Source organism: Amphiura filiformis, chromosome 16 (genome assembly GCF_039555335.1).
Source record: "Amphiura filiformis chromosome 16, Afil_fr2py, whole genome shotgun sequence".
Taxonomy (NCBI): Eukaryota; Metazoa; Echinodermata; class Ophiuroidea; order Amphilepidida; family Amphiuridae; genus Amphiura; species Amphiura filiformis.
This window is the reverse complement of record NC_092643.1, coordinates 42,065,154-42,089,575: the sequence shown is the minus strand read 5'-3', so window position 1 is coordinate 42,089,575 and position 24,422 is coordinate 42,065,154. Positions and strand designations below refer to the sequence as shown.

At 38.6% G+C, this 24,422-nt stretch overlaps 1 protein-coding gene across 1 annotated transcript; it reads left to right on the top strand.

Moving 5' to 3' along the window:
- The first annotated feature begins 16,468 nt into the window (after positions 1-16,468).
- Positions 16,469-23,795, top strand: LOC140136016 (actin-binding protein IPP-like). Its single transcript, XM_072157724.1, has 3 exons — positions 16,469-17,089; positions 18,229-18,486; positions 22,377-23,795. Exons 1-3 carry the CDS (start codon positions 16,484-16,486, stop codon positions 23,439-23,441), a joined length of 1,929 nt encoding a protein of 642 aa, XP_072013825.1. The 5' UTR covers positions 16,469-16,483; the 3' UTR covers positions 23,442-23,795.
- The last annotated feature ends 627 nt before the right edge of the window (positions 23,796-24,422 follow it).

Below are 24,422 nucleotides of genomic sequence, written 5' to 3'. Positions count from 1 at the left end.
TGGCACGCTGTATGCGGCGGTGGGTATGAAGTGTGTGTGCGGAAAGGTCAGATTCAAGTGATTCTGACAGGTATGACAGTGATTATCAAGATATTTCAGAGTCAGATGATTCAATGGGTTATGATTATTCTGAATACAAGGATGTATTTCAGCGATATGATCCAGAGCAAAATTGCTGGTGTTCATTGCCTCCAATGAGGGCAGCACATGCAGCACGGCTGGTTCATTTGAATGGATATATTTATACCACTGGTTGCGTATTATTCGATAGCCACGGGAGTGATAGCGACAGCGATTTCCCCCCGGAGTTTGGAATGGGTACAAAATTGAGTTCAGATTGTGAGCGGTTTGATATAGTGAAGAATAAGTGGAAGAAAATAGCTCCACTGCCTCCACACTTTGCTGCTACCTCCACCATAGCATATCAGGGAAGGATCCTGCTATATGGCACATATGATGAAGAGGATGATTATGAGAGTTCAAGATTTGAACTTCGGGTATACAATCCAGACAAGAATGAATGGCAGTCTAAATTCAGTGAGCCTGATAACACAACGCCAAATCAACACAGCCAGTTCTTGTTGTCCACAAAGATCAATGCTACAGAGTCGCCTTCCGTATCATTCCCAGGGGAGATGAGACAGATTACCTCAGAGCCTACCGGGATCTTCCAAAAGAGGAACAAGCAACAGTCAATTTGCTGAAGCTACGCAGCTCAAAAAGCGATATTATGTCAGGTGTTTCTCTTGGTGAAGAAATGGTGCAAGATTTCATCGAACCGAACACCTTGGGTGCCTTTCGAATTGGAGAGGATGTTTTTGTCACTACTTGTGGTGATGTTCAGCAGACTGACTTAAAGATACACAAAGATGAAGACGAAGATATTGATCTTGGGAAATGGACGAGATTTGCAAAGCCTTATAAACGACGCAGTAACATAGTCAACTTCACTTGTGACTGGAAGAATTGACAATGCTGTATACATATAAACTGGGCTTCGTACCATATCATGGTATATACGCAGTAATACCATTCTTCTGTGACTCCGTTTTGACAAAACAATTTACATTTGATTACTCAAATTAAGTGTCAAAATCGCATGGAAAATATACACGCTATTTCACTGGTGCTATCATTATCTATGGGAGAAATTTGGGAACAAGTATTGTGGAAAGGTTGTCAAATTAGGAAAGGTTCAATAACACGTTATGGAGATGTTCTGCAGACTGACTTAATCCCAATGAGAACTACCTGCCGATTGGCCAAAAAGAAGTTTTCATTATCAATTGGACCAATCAGCAACATTCTTAGAATAATTTCACCACACAAAAAAATTGGGTGTATTATCTGCAAAGCTCCATTCTGATTGGTAATTGAAGTGAAGATATCATGTAATTGACCAATCAGAGGCAATGTTAGATCGGCAGGTAGTGCTCAGGGGGTTAAAGAATAAAGATTCACAAAAATCTAGATGCTGTTATTGATCATAGCAAATGGGAGTGGCTTGACTAATTGTAGACATTCCTCATCAAATAATCATGTGAATTAGATGATCTTTAGCATCTTTTCATTCTAGACGATTCAATTATGTTTTACTGTCAGGGACTTCCTTTTGAGGATCGCTCTCTACAGATTCTCTCCTTAAATCTGATACAGAAGAGTGATTTTTAGCTATCCTTAGTTTACCATTCTCTCCTTACATTTTATTGTAATACTCAAAACAGCTCTCATTGAAGGCTCCAGAAGAGCTATTTAATGCTCTCCTGCACTGTCATAATTCATCACTGTTTAAAAACTTGTTTCCTGTGCATCTACATGTATGTAGTTTACATTGTAAACCATGCAGATGACACAGACACATTGATGTTAAATGATGATGAGCAACAGTGAAACATGATTGCATCCCTAAATGAATACATAGGTACCAAATAAATTGCACAAAAAGAACACAGCAATGTTAATGGTATTTACAGGTACTTTGTTTTATATATTTATATAAAAGCTACCATGCCACAAAATTATTTTCAAAACTTATTGAATCGCCTGAATCCGACAAAACTAAAGAACACTAAAATAAATAAACAAAAAGCAATACATCTCATGCCTTCTTTAGTTTTGTTCCCACAATTTCGCTCTTTGAATATGCAAATTTATGACAACATCAGGATTTCCCTAAAAATGGGGTACTAGTAAAAATTGCCAATTTTGTGAATCTTTAGAAGGACGTATCTTCGCAACCGCTTATCCAATTCAGGCGATTCAATAAGTTTTGAAAATAATTTTGCAGAAGGAACAAACCTGACAGCAAAAGCAACTCCAGGGGTAGGTTTAAAATTTTCATGTGACCACACTAATTTAACAGGAGAAATATTTTTGTGTTTCATTTTGTTTACTTGATATTGTTTTTTAACGATTTTACAAAGGATGATTTATGGGTTAACCTACTTTGGACATATATTTTGGCAATTTCAAGTTGAATAAAACAAATTAAGTCAATATGCAAATCACAATTGTTTATATTCTTATTAGTCCCAGAGTGAAGTGATGGGGATGTGCGGACTAGCAGTTAGAAACTAGGGGTCTTTTGGTGAGAGCCTAGACAGCAAAGCGGGGTCTTTCAGTAAGAAGGTCCAAAAAACATTTTGGGGGGCTTTGGGGGTGTGAGCCCCCCAGGATAAAAGCAGGGGGCAGCCAAATCGAAGGAGCTGCAGAAGAAGGGGCGGCAAAAAGAATTAGTAAAGAAAAAAGTATAACAAATAGTGAAACAAGAGCACCAATGGCGCTGTGGCTCTACGCTTTTTTTGTGGGAAAGCAATTGAATACCTGAGTGGAAGAAGGGCCCAACTCCATCAAAACTGTTTTTGAGATATTAAGAAAAAACTGATTATTTGGAAAAGTTTTATAGACAGAATGTTTTCATCTTCAGGGGACCTTTAATGCATCAACATACATTATTACCTACATTCGTAATAATATATGATGTTTCCATGGCAACGGTACAGGTCTTAATACGAGCTGGAGTTGGGCCCTTCTTCCACTAATAATACTGCAAGTGTCAGTTCCGTAAGCAGCAGATGTGTTATAAAAAGCTACAGCGATTTGGAAATTACCCATTAATTGCACAAATAGAAGCATGTAATATGTTAGCAAGAAAATTTATTGTAGTGAAAAGCAAATTTCATGGATGAACAAAATTCCTCTTTAACCCAATATTTGTGGAAAAAGGGCCCAACTCCATGGAGTTGGGCCTTTCTTCCATGAAAACCAGGACATGATCAGACGATCTTCCATACAAACACACTTATACTTCATGTTTCCATGCCAACGGTGCAGCTGAGTCTAACTCATTTTTGTAAAAACTTGGAGTTGGGCCCTTCTTCCACTAAGGTATTCAATTGTTCTTGGAGTCGAATGCTCAACAGGTTGGTAGCTGTATGGAAAGGTTGGGTAGGTCGGTCAATTTTTTTTAAACCTTCAGTTTGAAAAAATTCTCCACAAATATTCAATACGTCCTTGAAATTCTATGTGGAGTTAACCTTCCGCCCCATTCCAGCAAGAATAATTTGTTCTGCAAAATTTTAAAATTCCTTTTTTAGTATTAGAAGCCTTCAACAACTATAGTAAGCCTTGATAACTATTAGAATTCATCTAAATTGACCTCAGACGACCCCGAAATGACCTCCCAAAAATTTGGCTCTAAATGGTGACCTCAGATGACCCCAAAATGACCTTCCAAAAATTTGACTTCAAATGTTGACTGTACCCACCAAGTTTAATGCCCATATGACAGTTTTTACTAATTTGACCTCAGATGACCCCTGGCTGACTCCGAAATGAGCTTCCAAATATTTGACTCTTAAATGTTGACTGTACCCACCAAGTTTCATGCCCATACGACAGTTTTGCTAATTTGACTTCAGATGACCCCTGGATGACCTCTGGTGACCTTGACCCACTAACCAATACAAACTTGTTCTGTGCGACCCCACAAAATTAAGCTCCAAATGTTGGCCGTACCCACCAAGTTTCATGCCCATACAACATTTTTAGTAATTTGACCTCAGATGACCCCTGGGTGACACTGGTTGACCCTGAAATGACCTTCCAAAAAATTGACTTCAAATGTTGACCGTACCCACCAAGTTTCATGCCCATACGATAGTTTTTGCTTAATTGACCTCAGATGACCCCTGGGTGACCCCAGATGATCTTCCCAAAATTTGACTCCAAATGAGGCCCTGGATCCAGTGCCGTGACCAATACCCGCTGGAAGTAGTCCTCTGAAGTGGCGAACGGCCTCGCCGGGCGCGCTTTGCACGATGTTGACTGTACCCACCAAGTTTCATGCCCATACGACAATTTTTAGTGATTTGACCTCAGATGACCCCTGGGTGACCCCAAAATGACCTTCCCAAAATTTGACTGTACCCACCAAGTTTCATGCCCATACAAGTTTTTAGTAATTTGACCTCAGATGACCCTGGGTGACCCCAGATGACCTTTCCAAAATTTGACTCCAAATGTAGCCCTGGACCCAGTGCCGTGACCAATACCCGCTGGAAGTAGTCCTCTGAAGTGGCGAACGGCCTTGCCGGGCGCGCTTTGCGCGATGTTGACTGTACCCACCAAGTTTCATGCCCATACGACAATTTTTAGTAATTTAACCTCAGATGACCCCTGGGTGACCCCAAAATGACCTTCCCAAAATTGTACTCCAATTGTTGACTGTACCCACCAAGTTTCATGCCCATACAACAGTTTTTAGTAATTTGACCTCAGATGACCCCTGGGTGACCCCAGATGATCTTCCCAAAATTTGACTCCAAATGTAGCCCTGGACCCAGAGCCGTGACCAATACCCGCTGGAAGTAGTCCTCTGAAGTGGCGAATGGCCCACTTTATGCCGATGTTGACTGTACCCACCAAGTTTCATGCCCATACGACAATTTTTAGTATCTTCCCAAAATTTGACTTTAAATGTTGACCTTAGTAATATGACCCTGGGTGACCCCAAAATGACCTTCCCAAAATTTGACTGTATCCACCAAGTTTCATGCCCATACAACAGTTTTTAGTAATTTGACCTCAGATGACCCCGGGTGACCCCAGATGACCTTTCCAAAATTTGACTCCAAATGTAGCCCTGGACCCAGTGCCGTGACCATGACCCGCTGGAAGTAGTCCTCTGAAGTGGCGAACGGTCGCTTCGCCAGTTCTACGCCAAATGTTGACTGTACCAACCAAGTCTCATGCCCATACGACAGTTTTTGCAATTTTGACCTCAGATGACCCCTGGATGACCTCACAATACAAACTTATGCTGCCTGGGGTCAACTCAAATACGATGATTTTGTTTTTTTGGGTGGATCACTGTATAGGCATTTTACACATAACAAGAAATGTCTTTAAAAAAGACGGCGCAGTGAATGAAGAAAAAATGTTGGATTTCACATTCACTGAGAGGACCTTTGGCTTAAAAATGAGCTTTTAGAAACGACACTGTAAAAAGGAGAATGATGTTTGTTTCCTTTATTTTATTTTGTCTTAAAAACCCACAATGAGGGCACAAATTAATTTATATGCTGAGTACTTAGTTCATTTCTTGGTATACTTAATAACATATGATGACATTTACTTAAAATGAAGAACATATTCTCAAGTTTGTACTTAACATAAATGAGTTAAAAAGTTGTATGCATCTGAGCCTTTAATAAGGCCTATAGGAATGATTATAAACATAATACTGTGGTATGGGGTAATAGCAATTCCTCATTGATAGCATGGATAGTGTCTAAGTCTGATGACGAGTCTTCAGGTTCATATTGTGGTTTGGATATACCATTGACTGACATCGGGTATGGCCATTGTTTTCAATTTTGCGATGAATAGTTATATCATTTTATGAACCAATTACAGGTAGGCCTATTTCTGGAAAGCATTAAGAACAGAGATTAAACTGACCAAAATTCGAAATCAATATTCAGGGTGTACTAGACGATATACAGTGTGTAAAATGAACTTTTTAAGGAACATGTGGTATATTTTTTCTTTTCAGGAATATTTTCTCAATCTGAGGACCACAAAATCAAACAGAGCTTGAATTGAAAAAGCCAACCAGAAATATACTTTATTTTGGGTGCGATGTTTGCTTCTATGTATACAGGGTGATCAAAATTTACTTCATTAAGGGCTGGGGTATGAACGTTTGGACAGTATTTATTTTGGGACATTAGAGCACATCAGACATATCGAATTGCATTCTGAATACGAAGAATGTCTTTCTGATATCAAATAATTTTGGTTTTTGAAATTCGCAATTTAATACACATTTTATGGCAAATCATTAAAATTGATATTGTTGATATTTAACAGTACTCGAAGTAAACTTTATAAATCTGATGATTTATACTTAACGTGTATGTAGGTGGGATGAAATGCCGACGATCAATTGAAAATTTTGACCTTTCGTATTGAAGATATGGATTTTTTCCCCAAAACACCAAAACAAAATTAGGTCTTTTTGGGAAAAAAATCTATATCTTCAATATGAAAGGTCAAAATTTTCAATTGACCGTCGGCTTTTCCTCCCTGCTACATACACTTTAAGAATATATCATTAGATTTATATAATTTACTTCGAGGACTGTTATATATCAAAATTTGAAAAATATCAAATTTTTATAATTTGTCATAAAATTTGTATTATATTGTGATTTTCAAAAATGACAATTATTTGATATCAGAAAGACATGCTTCGTATTCAGAATGCAATTCGTTAGGTCTGAGGTGCTCTCATGTCCCACAAAAAATACTGTCGAAACGCAATAAACGCTCATTTTAGATCCCTTAACAGACCTAATTATTTATTCAAAAGGTTTAATTAGTGCTAATTAGCTGCTTAAACTGCTTTCAGTCATAAATACTCATTCCAAACCAGAGAATACAATATCTCTTTGTCACTTTTAGACTACACTTGCAATTCTGATAATTGACTGTTTTACATAGACCCCTATGAGGGGTGTAAGTATTCATTTTGAAAATATCATTATCATTTCATTTGTTCAAGAAAAATGTCACGCCGTCAGTCTTTTGGGAGTCTCAACTTATAACCGCATGGTCCTTTACACTGCGCCATTAGGCCTATCAATTTAATACCCAGACCGAATAGGCTATTTAGTAATAAATAAAGCAACTTGAAACAAAATGATAGAGAAATTATCACTTTCGTAAAAACAAAATAGTATGGTCCACAACACAGAAGTCCTAAACAAACTGTAGGCCGAAACAACGGCCGAAAATTGCATAAAAATAGCTGACATGTACCGCAATATCAAAAACTGCATTTGGTACATTTTACAGGTTCACTCCCGGGGGGTTCACTTTACCATGCTTACAGCACGGTGTGTCAATTGCGGGAAAATCCGTCAAGGTGTCCCGAAGAATAATCATTTACAGTTGAGTCACGGTCACCGGCCATCTCGTTTGCATATCCATATTAAACTACAGCGCCTCTAATGACGTGCATGCACTGTTACTGTGCGACTGAACAAAGTGTTTATTACTTTAGACAGATCAGCACGCTGTGATTGGATGTACTATGTAAATAAGTAAGTTGTTGTTGTAATGGTAACACACCATACTTTGGTAACACGAAACTTCACCCATCCCATCCACATGTAATGACACGTGATACAGTTTTTGAAAGCTAACTCCCCAGGCTAAATCCATATTCCTCCGCCGGCAAAAATATAGCCCATGATAAAATTAATCATAGTTATAATTATTTCCTTCAAATGTGGTTGTCGGGTTCAGTATACCACAATTAATACAACAATAAAACAATTCCCACCAGATAATTACTTGATATGTAGGCCTATACTTTTTAAATCTAAACCTGAGGTATAATATGGTTTCAGATCTAAACCAAAATCAGTACCACTGACGTCATCTCTGTCTACCAACCAAGTTATCAAAATTTGTCTATGGCATATGCAAGGTATTCTACCGGGGCAATACACTAGGATAAATTATTACTTGTGCTGTGATAGTTGCCATCTGCGACGTGATTGGAAATTATGCACATTTACAAAAACATAGGCCTACGTTTAAACTGTTAAAATACATCACGCATTTTGACTATAAACTCATCTATACCATTTTACTAGAAATGTACTATCTCCAAGGACGCTACGACCAACTCAACGAACTCATGCATATGCAAACGAGCCCAATCCCTATGCTAAATCAGGGGTGTGAGAGTAGAAATTGACAGGACGCATGCTCAGTTAATGCTTGTAGCTAATATTCCTCATGCAAGGAGCCCAGGTTGAGTGTGTTGTTGAAAAGCATTGCATTAAAAAACACTTCTTTCAATGAAATCGCATATAAAATCAATGGATACACAACCAAAATTCTACAAAAGTCAATCTTTATATTAATAAAGCTATCGATGTGTACGAAAAACTTCAGTGGTACAAAATGCCTTTCACATTCGAAAATTTCAGTATAGTAACACCCAGCCAATTCAGAATTAATGCAGCACTGCTGCAAAAATACACGTAACCCATGCACAACGCAATTGAATAACAGACCGGTACTGCACAGTGCCGCTGGTTACCAATTGTTCTTATCTAAGTAATCGGCAATTGGATAATATATCGGGAATTGACGCAAATTTTACGGTAAAAAAAATCAGTTATACCCAGAAAGGATAAAATTCAAATTGAAAAAATATTCTAGGTGTGACTTGTGCTCCGAGTCTGATGATAACACTCCGATCCGATCGCCATGCAATTAGGCCAGTGGGACAACGGAATCGCTACGTGAACGAGCTACTACTACACTAGTTTCCGAGAAAAGAGGCAGACACAGACAAACAGATTCTAGTGAATTAAATAGTAGTATGATGATCAGTTGTAAAGTTGTTTTCTTAAAACTTCCGTGGTCGTGCCTATACGTATCGCGTACACGAGCGTACACACAGAAAAGATAAGCAATCACGCTGATTGGCTGATCAACGCACTTGACAACAAGTCGGTTGACCCATTGGTTATTTGTTCGGCGCGTATTAGGCGACTTACGCGAACGCAATTCACCAGCGCGTACCCCGACCACGGAAGTTTAAAAAAACCAACTTTAGCAACTAGTAGTACAAATTTCGAACGTTTGTTAGATACAGACTTTAAGGTACATATTTCGAGGTGCATAACAGACACCAAATTTGTGTCATAACAAACACCAAATTGGTGTCGATGACCTGACATGCATGCATTCTTTTGTGATGGTCTTTCAATTTGTACCGAGTGTCCTTGGCAGACTTGACTATGCTTCAGTGGTCATGAAAGGATTCAATAGATAACCTCTGCCCCACTAATCCCCAGCTATTGTCTGAAATTGCACCTCGGAAGATATATTATAACAACTCAGTCCCTCAAATGATAGTCATATAACGACCAAAAGATAAATGACTGACTATCATTGAGGACTGAGTTCCGCAGTCTAAACGTTTGTCAGGGGGTCAAACCCCCGGGGGTGCCACTCATATACCATTGCATGTTGTCATCACTGACCAGACACTTTTATTTTTCACCCAAAACACTGACATGCCCAAGGGCTGAAAGGTAACCCTTACCACTGACCTGCTATGAACTTGATACCCAAATCACTGACCACAGCCATGGTGCAAACAAAGGTACCCATATCACTGACCTTACATGTCCCAATGCCCCTTTTCACTGACGAAGGTAGAAAGCAATATTTACCTTGGCAAATGTCACTTCACGATTTCCAAAAGGCATGGTTCCTGTCATATCTGGTTCAGCAGTCAAACGTATGTCGTAATCCATTCCGATTACACAGTATCTGTACCTTGTACAAAATTTGTAGTCTCTACGCCCGTCTCTACGCAGCCCGCTCGGCAGCATGCACAAACATCACCGAGTTTTAATCATGGTACAAGACCGGGCACAAGACTAATATATTACACTTACAGACTCGGAAGTAAGAAGTTGTTTACAATCAGGAACGAAAACAGCGGCTGACGTCAAATGCTGGACTTTGATTTTTCATGAACCCAAAACGCCGACATATCTATTGTAAAAAGGTACCCTTTTTCCAGAAAACACCAAAATTGAGACCTTTTCGCGTCCCGCGCGGACGTGGCCTATGCTTAAAAAGATACCCTTTTACCGCGAAATTTTGGTCGGTGATGACTTCATTGACGGTTCAACTGGCACCCCCGGGGTCAAACCCCCACCCTTTATATTTCCCCCACGCTTTTTAGACAGACACGTTTTTTATCAAAAATTGAACCCCCACCCTTATGCAGTGTTTGTGATCAAAGCTTACAGCATTACTTTATCAAATTCGGAAGACTGAACATCGGCGTTTCATCGAGTCACTTCCGGGTCCATTTTATCACTATATCTGCACCATCAATCCATTTCAGAATCCGAATTGATGCAGAATTTATCCTCATCTATCAAACACTCGTGGTTTTCTTTTTCATCTGAAACATTTGCGACATAATATTGGCACAACTGCATCACTGCAATAACCTTTCGAAAATATACGAGTTTTGCCATTAGATTGTTTATCATGAAACACATGGGCGAATGCTAAAGGGCTAAGATCCTGAATTAATTACGTCAGTCTCTACTCTCTACACAGCCGTTGTGGTTCCGATCGCTCCACTTCTAGTGTGGAGCGAGCGGGCCAAAGCGGCTGATGTAGAGACTGAAAATTATATTCATTCCTGATTCATTCATAAAATTCACGGCGCGTCTATTCTACTATGGGTGACGTTGTACGAATTGAAAACATGAGCAAATTAATTTCCGACATTTTCTTTCGAGATTTATGAAGAAAATATGAATGTTTTTCAACAGATCAAATTACTTTATTATTATATATATTTTTTCAATTGGTAGCGCTACCCACACGCTTTATTGCTCCCACGCTTTTTAGAAACCCACCATTTATTCCGCAAAATTTTAACACCCCACCCTTTTTACAGATTTTCAGAATTCCCAACCCCACGTTGTAGAAAGCCTGCCGGACAAACAATGCCAGCTGTGACCTTCGCTGGCGAGACGTTGTTTTCAGGGTTGTCAAACCCGCAATTTGGTAACCTAATTGGGCGATTTTACCCGGGACAATGACAATTTCCTGCCCCATAGAATACAAGGGTAAAGAAAAAAATTGGGCGACTTTTCGATTATTTGACCTGCGATACGGGCTGAATTTTTTTGGCAACCCTGGTCATTTAGCGTTTATCTAACCTGAGACTATTAATAATAGTCTCAGATCTAACTAAATTACTACGCCACTGGTCTCTAAATATTTTCAAGTGTTGTCCCATATGGTGACGAAACTCCCGAGAACTCAATAAACAATCTGGACAAAGGAATCATCCAATCACGTTTCTAGCTTCGTGAGATCACCGCAAAAATTCATGATAAGGTCACTTTCCCAAAGAAAAATAGTGCAATCCGTCAATTCCCGCCATGATCTTGCAACTTAAATTACTCAGACCAAAATAATCTCTAGCGCATACAGGGAACCAAGCAAAAAGATAGAAATGACTTGTTTCTCATGACGACTTTTGACTTTTCTCACTTCAAAATAAGTACTTTCCCCACCCCAAATTCACCTCTAAAGGAGTGCAATCGATTGAAAAATAACTCAGCAAAGCTTAGAACCCAATTTGATATCTAGATATCACAGACAAAAAAAGCCTTAGTATAAAAAAGCAGCGCCGGAAGTTGCCGAAAAATGAGGTAAAATATGGCTAACATCGAGCTGGACTGCTTAGGCCCATTAGCTCCGCTAAGAGCCAAAAATGGTATTATACATCAAAATGTGTTGCTTTTAGGGCGCTAGCGCCTATAACCCTTTTTTAAATTTGCTCTTCACTTTTTCAAACCACCGAAAAAAAAATTGGGTCAACCTTTTCGGGCTGTTGAGGAAGGGGCAGCAAAATTGAATTTTCTTCAGCCCCCCGGGCAGGAGTGGCCACGGTACGCCACTGAAAAAGGGGGCATTTCCGTGAGACTGAGGTGAATTCTGACCAAAAAAGGGCCGGGTCATTCAGTGAGAGTGGAAAAACTTTGGATCAAGATATAAAAAAGTTGATACAAAATTTGAAAAAACAATGAAAAAATTGACGTCATTCAGTGAGAGATTATCAGAAATTTTCCCAAAATGTCAAGGGGGTCTTTTAGTGACAGGAAAACGGGGTCATTAGGTGAGAGGGAGTTCAGAAAACAAAAAGGGGGTCATTGGGTGAATGAAGGTCAATGTGGCCGCACATCACTGTCACCCATTTTTTGTGAGTGCCCCCGGGCATAAGGCTAATGAAAGTTGATTCCTTGTTTCCCGTTACCCTACTCCGCTCAAAACCAATTGCTGGCCAAATATTTCATTATTTTGAATAAAACAATGATTTCTAACAAACTTTAACATACCAATAAAAAAATTTGGTTTTAAATATATCATAAACCTCTTTCTGTTGATTTTCAGGGATTTTCTTTGCAGTAGGAGCATAGCTGGTGGTTAATAATGGATTAATAATGAATACCTACTCACTTCTCTGTCCCGCACTTTTTGATCTGCTCTGATCTCATCCCGTAACAAACATTGTGAAACTTTTGATAATAGTTGTACAATCACCTTCATGTGGTTGTAAACTACATCTGTAAACTACAAACTGTGATTTATCACATGTATACATGGGTAGTTATTGGTTTACACCTGTAACAGATGCAATAATGAAATTGTATGAAATAATGAAATGGTCACCTACACAGTCATGAAAAATTGTGTAACGGGAAACAAGGCATTGACTTTCATTGGCCTAATATCATATCCCCCGTACAAATATTTTTGAAGAAGGTAATAGCAGAGGGGTGACACTTCTCCTGAAGCATGGCAGAATGACCCCTCTATTGTGTTTGTTCATTTGTGTATGGAGAGCCATTATACTAGAAATAGGCCTACCCCCGGGAGAAATACCTTTTAAAAGCATTAAATTAGTATCACCCTGGCGGCCCCGTGCACTGGAAAACCAGAATCTGTTATTTAAAAAGAAACGAAAATACAAAAAACCAGATCCGCCTGTGTACATATAAATGGGTAGCAAAATAGGTCTCGAATATTAATGAATTAAAAGAAACATAGGCAGGATATAATGAACCATTGACCTGACGCCATGATGGCAGAATTTATTAGTCGTTTTATTCCATTTTTTTATAGTATGTCAAAATCCCACTTCTTGTTTAAATTATTGTGACTTATTTTTGCATGTTCAATGTGCAGTCCATATGCACAAATGAATATTTAACTTTCCGATATTGAGCTTTTTGTACAACTCATATAACGTGTCATTAAAGTAGGTCATATGTGCTGACCTTCTTCTATTGTATTTGTTCATCTGTGTATGGAGAGAAGAACGCCATTGAAACTCCATCGGTATTAGGGCGTCACTCACCGGATTGTTATTCCAAGTATTTTGATAATACAGATAATACGTACTGATGGGTCGAGGCGATTGCATTGAAAAACTAATAAATTATTCATAACAGTTACGTAATCAATCGATAGTGCGGACACTTTTCATTTGCAAACCACCAAAATTCGTGATCTTTTAGCGTTGGAAAAGAAACCACGTGAATAGAGTGCCCTCTCAAGAATAACTACTCTCTGGTAATAGTTCAATACTTTAATAATATCGTGCCCACTGATCTACATAGCATCTAGCACCGCCTGCGGATCAGACACAGAGGGCTGATGTGGTGACGGGCTGTCATTACCAAAGAAACTCCGCGAGAGCTGGGTACAATCGGATTGGTAAGCTTTTGTAATTATTTTAACCCCGGGGTCACTCCCATTGTGGCCTGTACACCATCCGCGATAATGAAAACGCGTAAAAGGGTCATTTTTCGTGGGTAGGCACGATATGCGCGTATCGCGTTTAGGGTGTCAAAAACATGAAAAATTGGAAAAAAGGGTAGCAAAATTGGGCAAAATTGCAATTTCTAAATACGCGGAAATGAAATTTAGGATATGAAATTTGATGTTAGGAATGAAATCCCTGTTTAGGGTGTAGTTTTAGCCAAGGGTTAAATCCTTGTTTAGGGTGCTTTTCAAAAGTTGATTATCGCGGATGGTGTACAGGCCACAATGGGAGTGACCCCCCCCGGATTTTAACCCAGAAAGCAGTGGGAAATTACAGCCATTAGTCCGAATAATCAGACCCAGAACAAATTATTAATTTCTGACATTATCGTGTAACAGCCATAAGCCTTAAGGTACAAATTCTTGGGAGCAAAAGACACCAAATTGGTGTTTTATGACTTTTGACCCCGGTACCCCAGGTCAACATAAAAAGTGGTAACCATGTGTGTTCTAAATTTCGCAGAAAAGGGGTATTTTGTTGACTGAAATCGCGGACCCAAATCGCGAAAAAAGGGGGTATTCTGAGCATTGTCTCCATGAAATTTTAAAAAAAGGGTATTTCACAGGTTCCTCTGTACACAAAACTTCGAGGGATTGTTCCTCTTTGGTTCATTTTCCATTAAAATCAGTATACAGGCATTGTAATTACCCCAGTTAATAACACAGGATCATCTGGGAGTACAACAGACACAAAGTAATGTTCATACTTGCACATTTTGTACTTAATATATTAAAATATTTGGAGTCATTGAAAAGGGGTGTCTGGAAATCTTCTCATTGAAAACCTTGAAAAAGGGGTATTTTTTACCCTGATTTTGTCAGTGATTTGGCAAAAAAGGGGGTAAAATCAATGAAAAATCAGTGAAAAGGGGGGTTTTGAAAAAGGAAGAACACACATGGTTACCACTTTTTATGTTGACCTGGGGTACCGGGCTTTTGACATTCTTTTGTGGCAAGTTACATGCGGTCTTTCAATTCACCCCGACTGGTCCGAGACTTAATTAAAGGCTTTAGCCCTAGTACTCTGGTCATCATGTCCAGCCAGAGGCACTTAGTTACACATGTACATTGAAAAATTTGTTGGAGATGCTTGAACGATCCAGTACAAAAACATGACAGCATTTCAATGCTTGATCGAACCAATACAAATGTGTGTCAGGTCACTAATTAACACCGATTTGGTCAAGATGCATGGATGGAAGATGCTGCGCTTGTTGATAGAAAGACAGCTTAGGCTATAAATTAAAATAGAAACTGGCACTCCTTTCATGGTGGATATTAATAAAGTATAAAACATGCAGGCATATGTCCGGCACCTTAGGCAGGGTGATTCTTTGTTGGATTATTTTATTTGATCCTATTTGTGACCTCTTCTCATAATTTTATTAATTTCTTTTTCTCACAAGTCTGAAACATCGAGTCGCAGACTCGTAGTACCGTCCATGGGAACTTGGATTTAAGCTTAGGCCTATATCATGACGGTGTTGACGCAACTTAGAAAACTTGGAAGTTTGTTTGTTTGTTTGTTTACCCAGGTTGGTCCGTGAGGAACACATGCTAATCCATGGAAAACCATGGACCGTTCCAAGCTCATACAAATGCACAAGCCTGGATAGCCAGTGTAGGCTAATATATGCATGCTGGCCTAGATTGCTTTGATAAACAAAGCAAGAAATGGAAGAAAATAGCTAGGAAAAAGAGAAAAGAGAGAAGGCCACTCCCAAACACAATTGTACAATGTTACTCTTAGCCCTTACTTCGTGAGAAAGGAAACTGGAGTATGATATATCTCCTTAAATTTGCCTCTGCGGGCCTACTTTAATAAATACGAATATAGAGTAGGCCTAGGCCTATGACTGTGAATTAATTTAGATGCCTAGACAAACAGATATCGTAAAAGTCACCGGCGCTTGCAAAAGTTATGACTGAACGCTGCCCGCTGTACAATGGTTTATACTCGTCATGTATATCGCCATGGTCGGGGCACGTGACCGGGTATGTAGGCCTATTTGCATGCTTGTCGGACACATAGAGTACAGGGCATACACACTACACAGTCGCAATAATTTTAGAATGGTCGTTGCGAGAATTGATCTGAAAAAAAAAATTGATTCTCGCAACGACTCTTCCAAAATTATTTTGTTTGCGAGAATTTCATTCTTGTAAATTCAACCAAATTCCAAACGCAGTACAGTTGATTCCCTTGATTCTTGCAAGATGAGTATGAGTTGTTTATTCACCCAAGTTCGAAACGCCACGATAACAATTCCCATAAGCTGGCTTACATCTGGACAAACATTTCGACCCTTTACCTTAAAACTGGCACCACATTCGTAATCTACATTCTTTCTCAGTCATTGTTTCACCAAATACGTAGAAAGATGTTCTTTAAGGATATGCAACAAAAACTTGAAACAGATTTTTCAACTGTGCAAAAGTTGTTTTTGGACCACACTGTATTTTTGAAATGTTAATTTTTTTTTAAATTATTTTCTCTATAATTGCAGAGAGGAGATTCAAATTGGTTACGATGCCATCACATTCATCCCCCTCTAAATATACCAGCAAATTAGCTGGTGCCTTAAATGACTTGCGTAAGCAGAAACAGCTGTGTGACATTATCATTAATGTTGGCGGCAAAGCGTTCCATGCTCACAAGAATGTTCTCGCTGCATTTAGCAACTACTTCCTAGCCATGTTTACATCGGGCTTCAGAGAAGCTACAGAAAATGAAGTCAACATAGATGGTAAGGCAGAGATCTTTGAAGACTTGCTGGAATATGTGTACACAGGAAAAATGAAGATTTCAAGAACGACTGCATGCGATCTGCTGGGGATGGCATGCTACATGCAGTTCAAAGACATCAGTCTATATTGCTCCAATTACATTCTTCAGAAGTATGCTTCAAGTTCTCGTACAGATGAAAAGATACCAATAGGTGATGTTTTCAAGATATATGAAATGGCTTGTTTTCATGATCATCTAAAAATTCTTGCACTTAAGTCAGAGGAGCACATGTGTACCTATTTCCAGAAGCTGAAGTCATCGGATGTGTTCCTACAGAGTGCTAGTGTGGAATTCTTGAAGAAATTCTTGAGACGAACTGACCTTTCAAGTAAAGATGAGGAGAAGGAGGTCAGTATACAAAATTGAATTACTAATTTGGTTCACCTCAAGTTCCATTGATGTACGCAAGTATTTCGCTGGCCACAGCGTCGACCACGCATGTGAATCTAATTGCATAGAATGTACGGGCACGTGTACAAGGGCAGTTTGTCGGCAGTCGGCACGCTTCCAATGCAACCGCAAAAAAATTATTGACGTCACCACCAAACTTGAAGCAAACCAATGTATAGTACCGGTATGTGATTGTTTTATAAGAGGGAAATGGAGTTAACTTATATTGTTTGTAACATGTGTGGGATATTTGTTAGAAAGATATTAAAATTTTAAAATGATGAAAGAGAATTTTGGGGCACCCTGTACAAGTGTCAGAGGGTACTCAGTAGAAATGACCATATGGAGACGTGCCGCAAACATGGGTAGCATTTTTAGCCTTTTCTTGACCAATTTTGGTATATGGTTCCTTTTTCAAAATTGACTCATTTTTTTTTTTTGTAAAATGCCCCAATTTTATCTCACTGTAGCTAACATTTTGGAAATTTCCCGAAAATGTAGGGGAAAAGTTGTAAAAATTAAGACAATTTGCGTTAAATTTGGCTGAAAATTTTGAATTTTGGTATAGGCCTATATATATAGCAGAATAGAGTAAGTGTATCTGTTTTAAACTGCAGGTTGGTAATGCTGTTAAATGTGATTGCCCGTTTGCCTCTTCCTTCTTGCACTTTGGAGCGGATCCACCTGCCGATTTTTTATATTTTGCGTATATTTTCATGTTTCTGCCTTGTTTTCTTATTTCGTGTTCAATTGTCTATCTTTTATTTTATAGTTCTGATGAAGGCCTAGTGCCGAAAGCTTAATGGTAATAAAATTTTGATTTGCAACATCCGTTGTCCTGGAAAACTTCTTTCGACTATATATAGCAGAATATATATATATATATATATTGACTTTGACTTTTCATATATATATTGATGGGTCCAATTTTCTTGAAAAATTGGTATATTGATGGGTCCACTTCCAAATTCTCAGCGGCACACCCCTAGTCCCCTACCCAAACCAAACTTGAGTACCAAGCTTGACACACTACATTTTTATCCGGTCTCATTACTCTATATATTGTTTACTGTATGGTATGGGTTTTTTTAATGCAGGTTCTGGAAATGGTTGTCCAATGGCTGAAACATGACTGGGAGAACAGGCGTAGTTTTGCTGCCAGCCTTCTCAAAAAGGTTCGCCTTGGACTTGTTCCAAAGCGAAATCTTACCGAGTTACTGGATGCTGAAATACTTGAAATACCAGAGTGCAGACAACTGTTTCAAGAAGTATGCAAGAGACAACGTTCAAAGTGTTCAGCCTACAAGCTGTCTCAAAAGTTTCCACGGCAGTTTGCTACAAGGAGCATCATCACGGTGAGTTAAGGGATCTGGAATGGGCGCTTCGACAGTATTTTTGTGGGACATGAGAGCACATCAGACATATCGAATTGCATTCTGAATACGAAGAATGTCTTTCTGATATCAAAATTATTTTCATATTTTGAAATTCAAGATATAATACAATTTTTATGACAAATTATTAAAATTTGATATTTTTCACATTTTTGATATATAACAGTCCTCGAAGTAAATTATAAATCTAATGATCAATTGAAAATTTTGACCTTTCATATTGAAGATATGGATTTTTTCCCCAAAAGACCTAATATTTTTTAGTGTTTTGGGAAAAAATCCATATCTTCAATACAAAAGGTAACAATTTTCAATTGATCGTCGGCTTTTCATCCCACCTACATACACTTTAAGTATAAATCATCAGATTTATAAAGTTTACTTCCGAGTAATCTTTTATCAAAAATATCAATTTTTAGCGAACTATAGGCATGATCCGGATTTCTGTATGTTTTTTTCTTTCTCTTGCTACATCGTTTGAGCAATGGATCTGGTAATTTGAGGCGGCGATCTTTGCATGATTGTTCATGATTGTTACTTATTTCGCTAGGAAAATTCGGACGGAAAGTGTCATTTTTTGAGCATTTTGTTACAAAAAAATTTACCAAATTTCATGAAATAGTCTCCTATGCAGACTGTTTGTGGTGCTTTTCATATTACGAACACTGTACAAACTCCTTGATCTTGCAATTTTGTAAAAGAGATGTTGAACTTTACTTACTGCTTCAGTGCGGCTACAATGTTTGCTTTTCAGTGTTGCTTAAAGCACCAATTGGGCTTGTGCTGTCTATAGGCCCTTACTTCTGTGCACGAGCCATGAGCAAATAGTGTCTCAAATTCTCCCAAATCAGAACTAATTGGGCTACCAAATTGTTGGTTGGCAACCCTGACTATGAACAATCATCTCACTCATTTACACTTATCACACATCTTGACCCAATTAGTTATGTAAACATTTACTCAAGGTGAAATGTCCTTTTGACTGGCACTTTTTCAGTGCCTAGTATATCAGTATATGGGACCATGACAACCCCTCTCTGACATTACAAAACAGACAAACAGAAAGTCTGAACAGGGAAGTGCTGGGGTAAACACTAGGCTAGTGGCCTTTCCCTGTTCTGAAGATTGAAGGGAGCACTTGTTTGAAATACATGTATGAAGTCAGGAAAATTAGATGTGTGTGCAAAATTTTATTTGTTTTAAATCATTTCATTTACCATGAAAGTGTTGTAGTTTTTAAGTTTCAAGTTTCAAGTTTTTATTTGGAAATTGCTTTTACATCAGTGGCACTCATCTATCCGATGGTGCATCCAAGACATTAAATATACAAACAAAACTGTATTAAACAAAACAAAATCAAAGGATACTCGACAAGCAAAAGGTACAAATAAATAAATGCCTTGAATAAATAAATATCTTGAGAACCGCAAGTATATTTTCAAAATGCTGATTTGTGCTTGATCACAGCACTATGGTGATTTTGAGGTTTGAGAATACTGAAATGTGTTTTTCAAAGTTGGCAGCCCTGTATACATAGCTATACATGGCTATACATAGCTATACATGGCTATACATGGCTATGACATGGTTACATATGGCTATACATAGCTATGCATGGCTATACATGGCCATACATAGCTATCCATGGCTATACATAGCTATGCATGGCTATACATAGCTATGCATGGCTATACATAGATATGCATGGCTATACATAGCTATGCATGGCTATACATAGCTATGCATGGCTATACATAGCTATGCATGGCTATACATAACTATGCATGGCTATACATAACTATGCATGGCTATACATAGCTATGCATGCCATTTACCATGAAAGTGTTGTAGTTTTAAGTTTCAAGTTATTATGTGGAAATTCCTTTTACATCAGTGGCACTCATCTATCCGATGGTGCATCCAAGACATTATATATACAAACAAAACTGTCTTGAATAAATAAATATCTTGAGAACCGTAAGTATATTTTCAAAATGCTGATTTGTACTTAATCACAGCACTATGGTGATTTTGAGAATACTGAAATGTGTTTTTCAAAGTTGGCAGCCCTGAATACATATAGCTATACATGGCTATGACATGGTTACATATGGCTATACATGGCTATACATAGCTATCCATAGCTATCCATGGCTATACATAGCTATCCATGGCTATACATAGCTATGCATGGCTATACATAGCTATGCATGGCTATACATAGCTATGCATGGGTATACATAACATTGCATGGCTATACATAGCTATGCATGGTTATACATAACTATGCATGGCTATACATAACTATGCATGGCTATACAGAGTTATGCATGGCTATACGTATACAGGGTTCAAAAGAAATAACTCCCCCCCCCCCTAAAATTACAAACCATTTCTTTCCATAACTTGACCTGTGAATAGAAGAATCTTTTTGCTACCCTCCCAACTTTTTTCTTTTTGAAAATCATTTTTCGTTGATCAAAAATTATCACATTTCCCAAAAATGATGCTTTCAGAAAAAGTTGCACTTTTCAACATCCTATACATGTAATGTACACACACCTTCTCGATATCAACGTGATCAATGTTTTGATTGACCTAATTGTTAGTTAATTTTCTTAAATTTTATGTATCCGGTTACTCAGTCACCCATGTAATCATCTTTCAGTATAAAACAATGATTCATTGACATGAATTTTGACATGAATGTGGTTTTTAGTCAGTGTTTCAAAAATGGTAAAATCACTATAGGAGCAGAAATAAGGTTTGTAGTGTGATGCTTATTTCTTTCGTTGGCTAGAATAGATAAAAAATTTACTTGCAAATGGTAGACTGAAACAGGTGCAAAGATCTATAGCAACGGCTCTCTTGAATAAAGGCGTACATCACAAAGAAGAAATGGTCAACAAAGATTGGAGGTTGGAAGTCAGCATCCAACTGACTGCAGGCAACCTCTAGTGGCCACATCATGAGTGTTACATTTTTATCCAATAAAGCCATCATTTTAAATCAAAATGCAAGATGCTTCAACTAACCCACTACAGGTAAATGTTCACCATTTTGGTCAAATTTATGCGTGGAGAGCTCATTTCTCCACCCTAGTGATTTTATCATTTTGAAGCAACTGCTGATTAAAAAAGAAAATCTCATTTTACGCCAAAATTAAGTTCAACAAATCTTTGTTTTGCACTGAATGATGGTTGCATGGATGCCTGAAGGATCAGAGACAGAAAGGTGAAGGAAAAAAACATGAATTAAATCAACCTTAACATTAATATCGAGAACGTTTTGTACGTAATGTAGTAAAGTGCAACTTTTTCTGAAAGCATCATTTTTGGGAAATGTGAAAATTTTTGACCAACAAAAAATGATTTTTAAAAAGAAGGTTTTAAATTTTTCAAATCAACCAAATGTATGTCAAGTTTTGCAAAGAAATGTTTTGTAATTTTAGGGGGGGGAGTTATTTCTTTTGAACCCTGTATCTATGCATGGCTATACATAGCTACGCATGGTATTCCTGACCATAACCCATAACAAATGAGCTACAGCACCAGTGGTGTCAACATTAATCATTTGCCATAAAATGTGTATTATATTGCGAATTTCAAAAAATCGAAATTATTTGATATCAGGACATTCTTCGTATTCAGAATGCAATTTTATATGTCCGATGTGCTCCAATGTCCCACAATAAATACTGTAAAACGTTCATACCCCATCCCTTTAAGTTTAGTGAAATGTTGCGCATGACTCAGGCATAATTATCATATGTGTCACATGTTTTATGCACAGTCCTAATGCACACCCCTATTTTCTAATACCATGTGATTTTTTTGTTTATTCTTTTACAGGCTCCAATTAGTATTTGTGCACCAAAGGGTAGAGGTGATCGAAATATAACTTCCTTCTACTATTTTAACATAAAGACAAGGCAGTGGAAATCAATCCGTTCAATTCCTTCATTACAACCTCCACCCAGCTTGATTGTTGTTGATGGTACACTGTATGCGGCCGGAGGGTATGAAGTGGGTATGCCGACATGGTCAGACGTTTCAGGCAGGTATGAGTATAATTCAGGTACAGATTCAGATGATTCAGTTGGGTATGATGATCCTGAATACAAGGATGGATTTCAGCGATATGATCCCGAGCAAAATCGCTGGTGTTCGTTGCCTACTTTGAGGCCAGCACGTACAGCACTGCTGGTATATCTGAACGGGTGTGTTTATGCCATTGGCGAGATAAAGGATGGCCCCGTGGGCGATAGCGACTATGATTTTGATTTTCTCGACGATGAGGAGAAGTTTCCAATGGGTGAGAATTGTGAGCGGTTTGATATAGCTACGAATAAATGGAAGAAAATTGCTGCACTGCCTCGACTATTTGTTGCTACCTCTGCCATAGCATATCAGGGAAAGATCCTTCTATATGGCACAAATTGTGATGAGCATGATGACTATGAGATCGAGCAACAGACGCAAAGGTATGAACTTTGGGTATACAATCCAAACAAGGATGAATGGCAGTCTAAATTCAGTGAGCCTGATAAGACAACGCACAAATCAACACAGCCAGTTCTTGTTGTCCACAAAGATCAATGCTACAGAGTCACCTTCCGTATCGTTGGCACACGCAGAAGAGATGAAACAGGTTACCACCAAGTCTACCTGGAAAAAGCAGTAGTCAATTTGTTGAAGCTACGCAGCTCAAGAAGCGATGTTATGTCAGGTGTTACTCTTGGTAAAAAAATCAAGCAAGATTTCATCGAGCGAACAGCATCGGTGCCTTTTCGAATTGGAGAGGATGTGTTTGTCACTACTTGTGGTTATGTTCAGCAGACTGACTTAAAGATACAAGAAGATCAAGACAAAGATATTGATCTTGGGAAATGGAAGAGGTTTGCAAAAGCCTTATAAGCGAGGCAGTAACATAGTCAACTTCACTTGTGACTGCAAGAATTGACAGAATTGACATTGCCATGTACATAATACCATAGGGTGATAGGAGATATACACAATAAAACTATTCTTGTGTGACACGGCCACCGTTTTGACAAAAATATGTATGGTTGATTATTGTAATTAATTACCGAAATGAAGTGTCAAGACAGCATGGAAAATATTCACACTCTTATCTTATACTAGATTCCGCGGTTCTCGGGTTGGGCGGTTCTCGTGATAGGCCTATCTCTAATTACCCAACACCCTTTACCCATAATACTTGTCCTGACCTTTCAAACTACTATACGATATACGTCTCTCAATGATTAAGACACAACTATATCAACTCTTCCAAACCTATAATCTGAATATCCAAACCCTGTCCTGCAACCACATCGGAGGACCCAAAAATATCCAAAATTTTAGTAGGCCTAGTGTCTGGATGTAGGCCGTCAATTCAATTGGGAGACATGTGAACGCATAAGCGGGTTACATAGGTCTTATCATAACTGATGATTTTTATGTTAATTATGTCTTTAAAATAGGCCTATAATTGGTCCGATGAGATGCACCTGTTACTGTTAGTCACTGTAATGCTTTCCGATGCTCGCACTCGCCCGTCGGTACTCCACGCTTTCTGCGATAGCGCACACAGCGCCGCGATACGCACCATGAAGCTCGCGTTATCGCACCGCGAAAGCATCGTTAGCGAAGCCACGCGATCGCGATAAGCGCCAGCGGACAGAGGACGGACGGACACGCCATAATTAGTATTAAGATAACATTTGGTGCTATCATCTATGGGACTACAATCAAGGAAAAAAGTCTTGGAACGCTTGCGTGTAAATAACGGAAAACTGTCACCCCCTCTCCCCCGTGCAATGTTGAGAACTGCCAATGTCTTCAGCGGTTCCCCAATGTGTTCCAACATTGCTTGATGGGGAGAGGGAAGGGTAA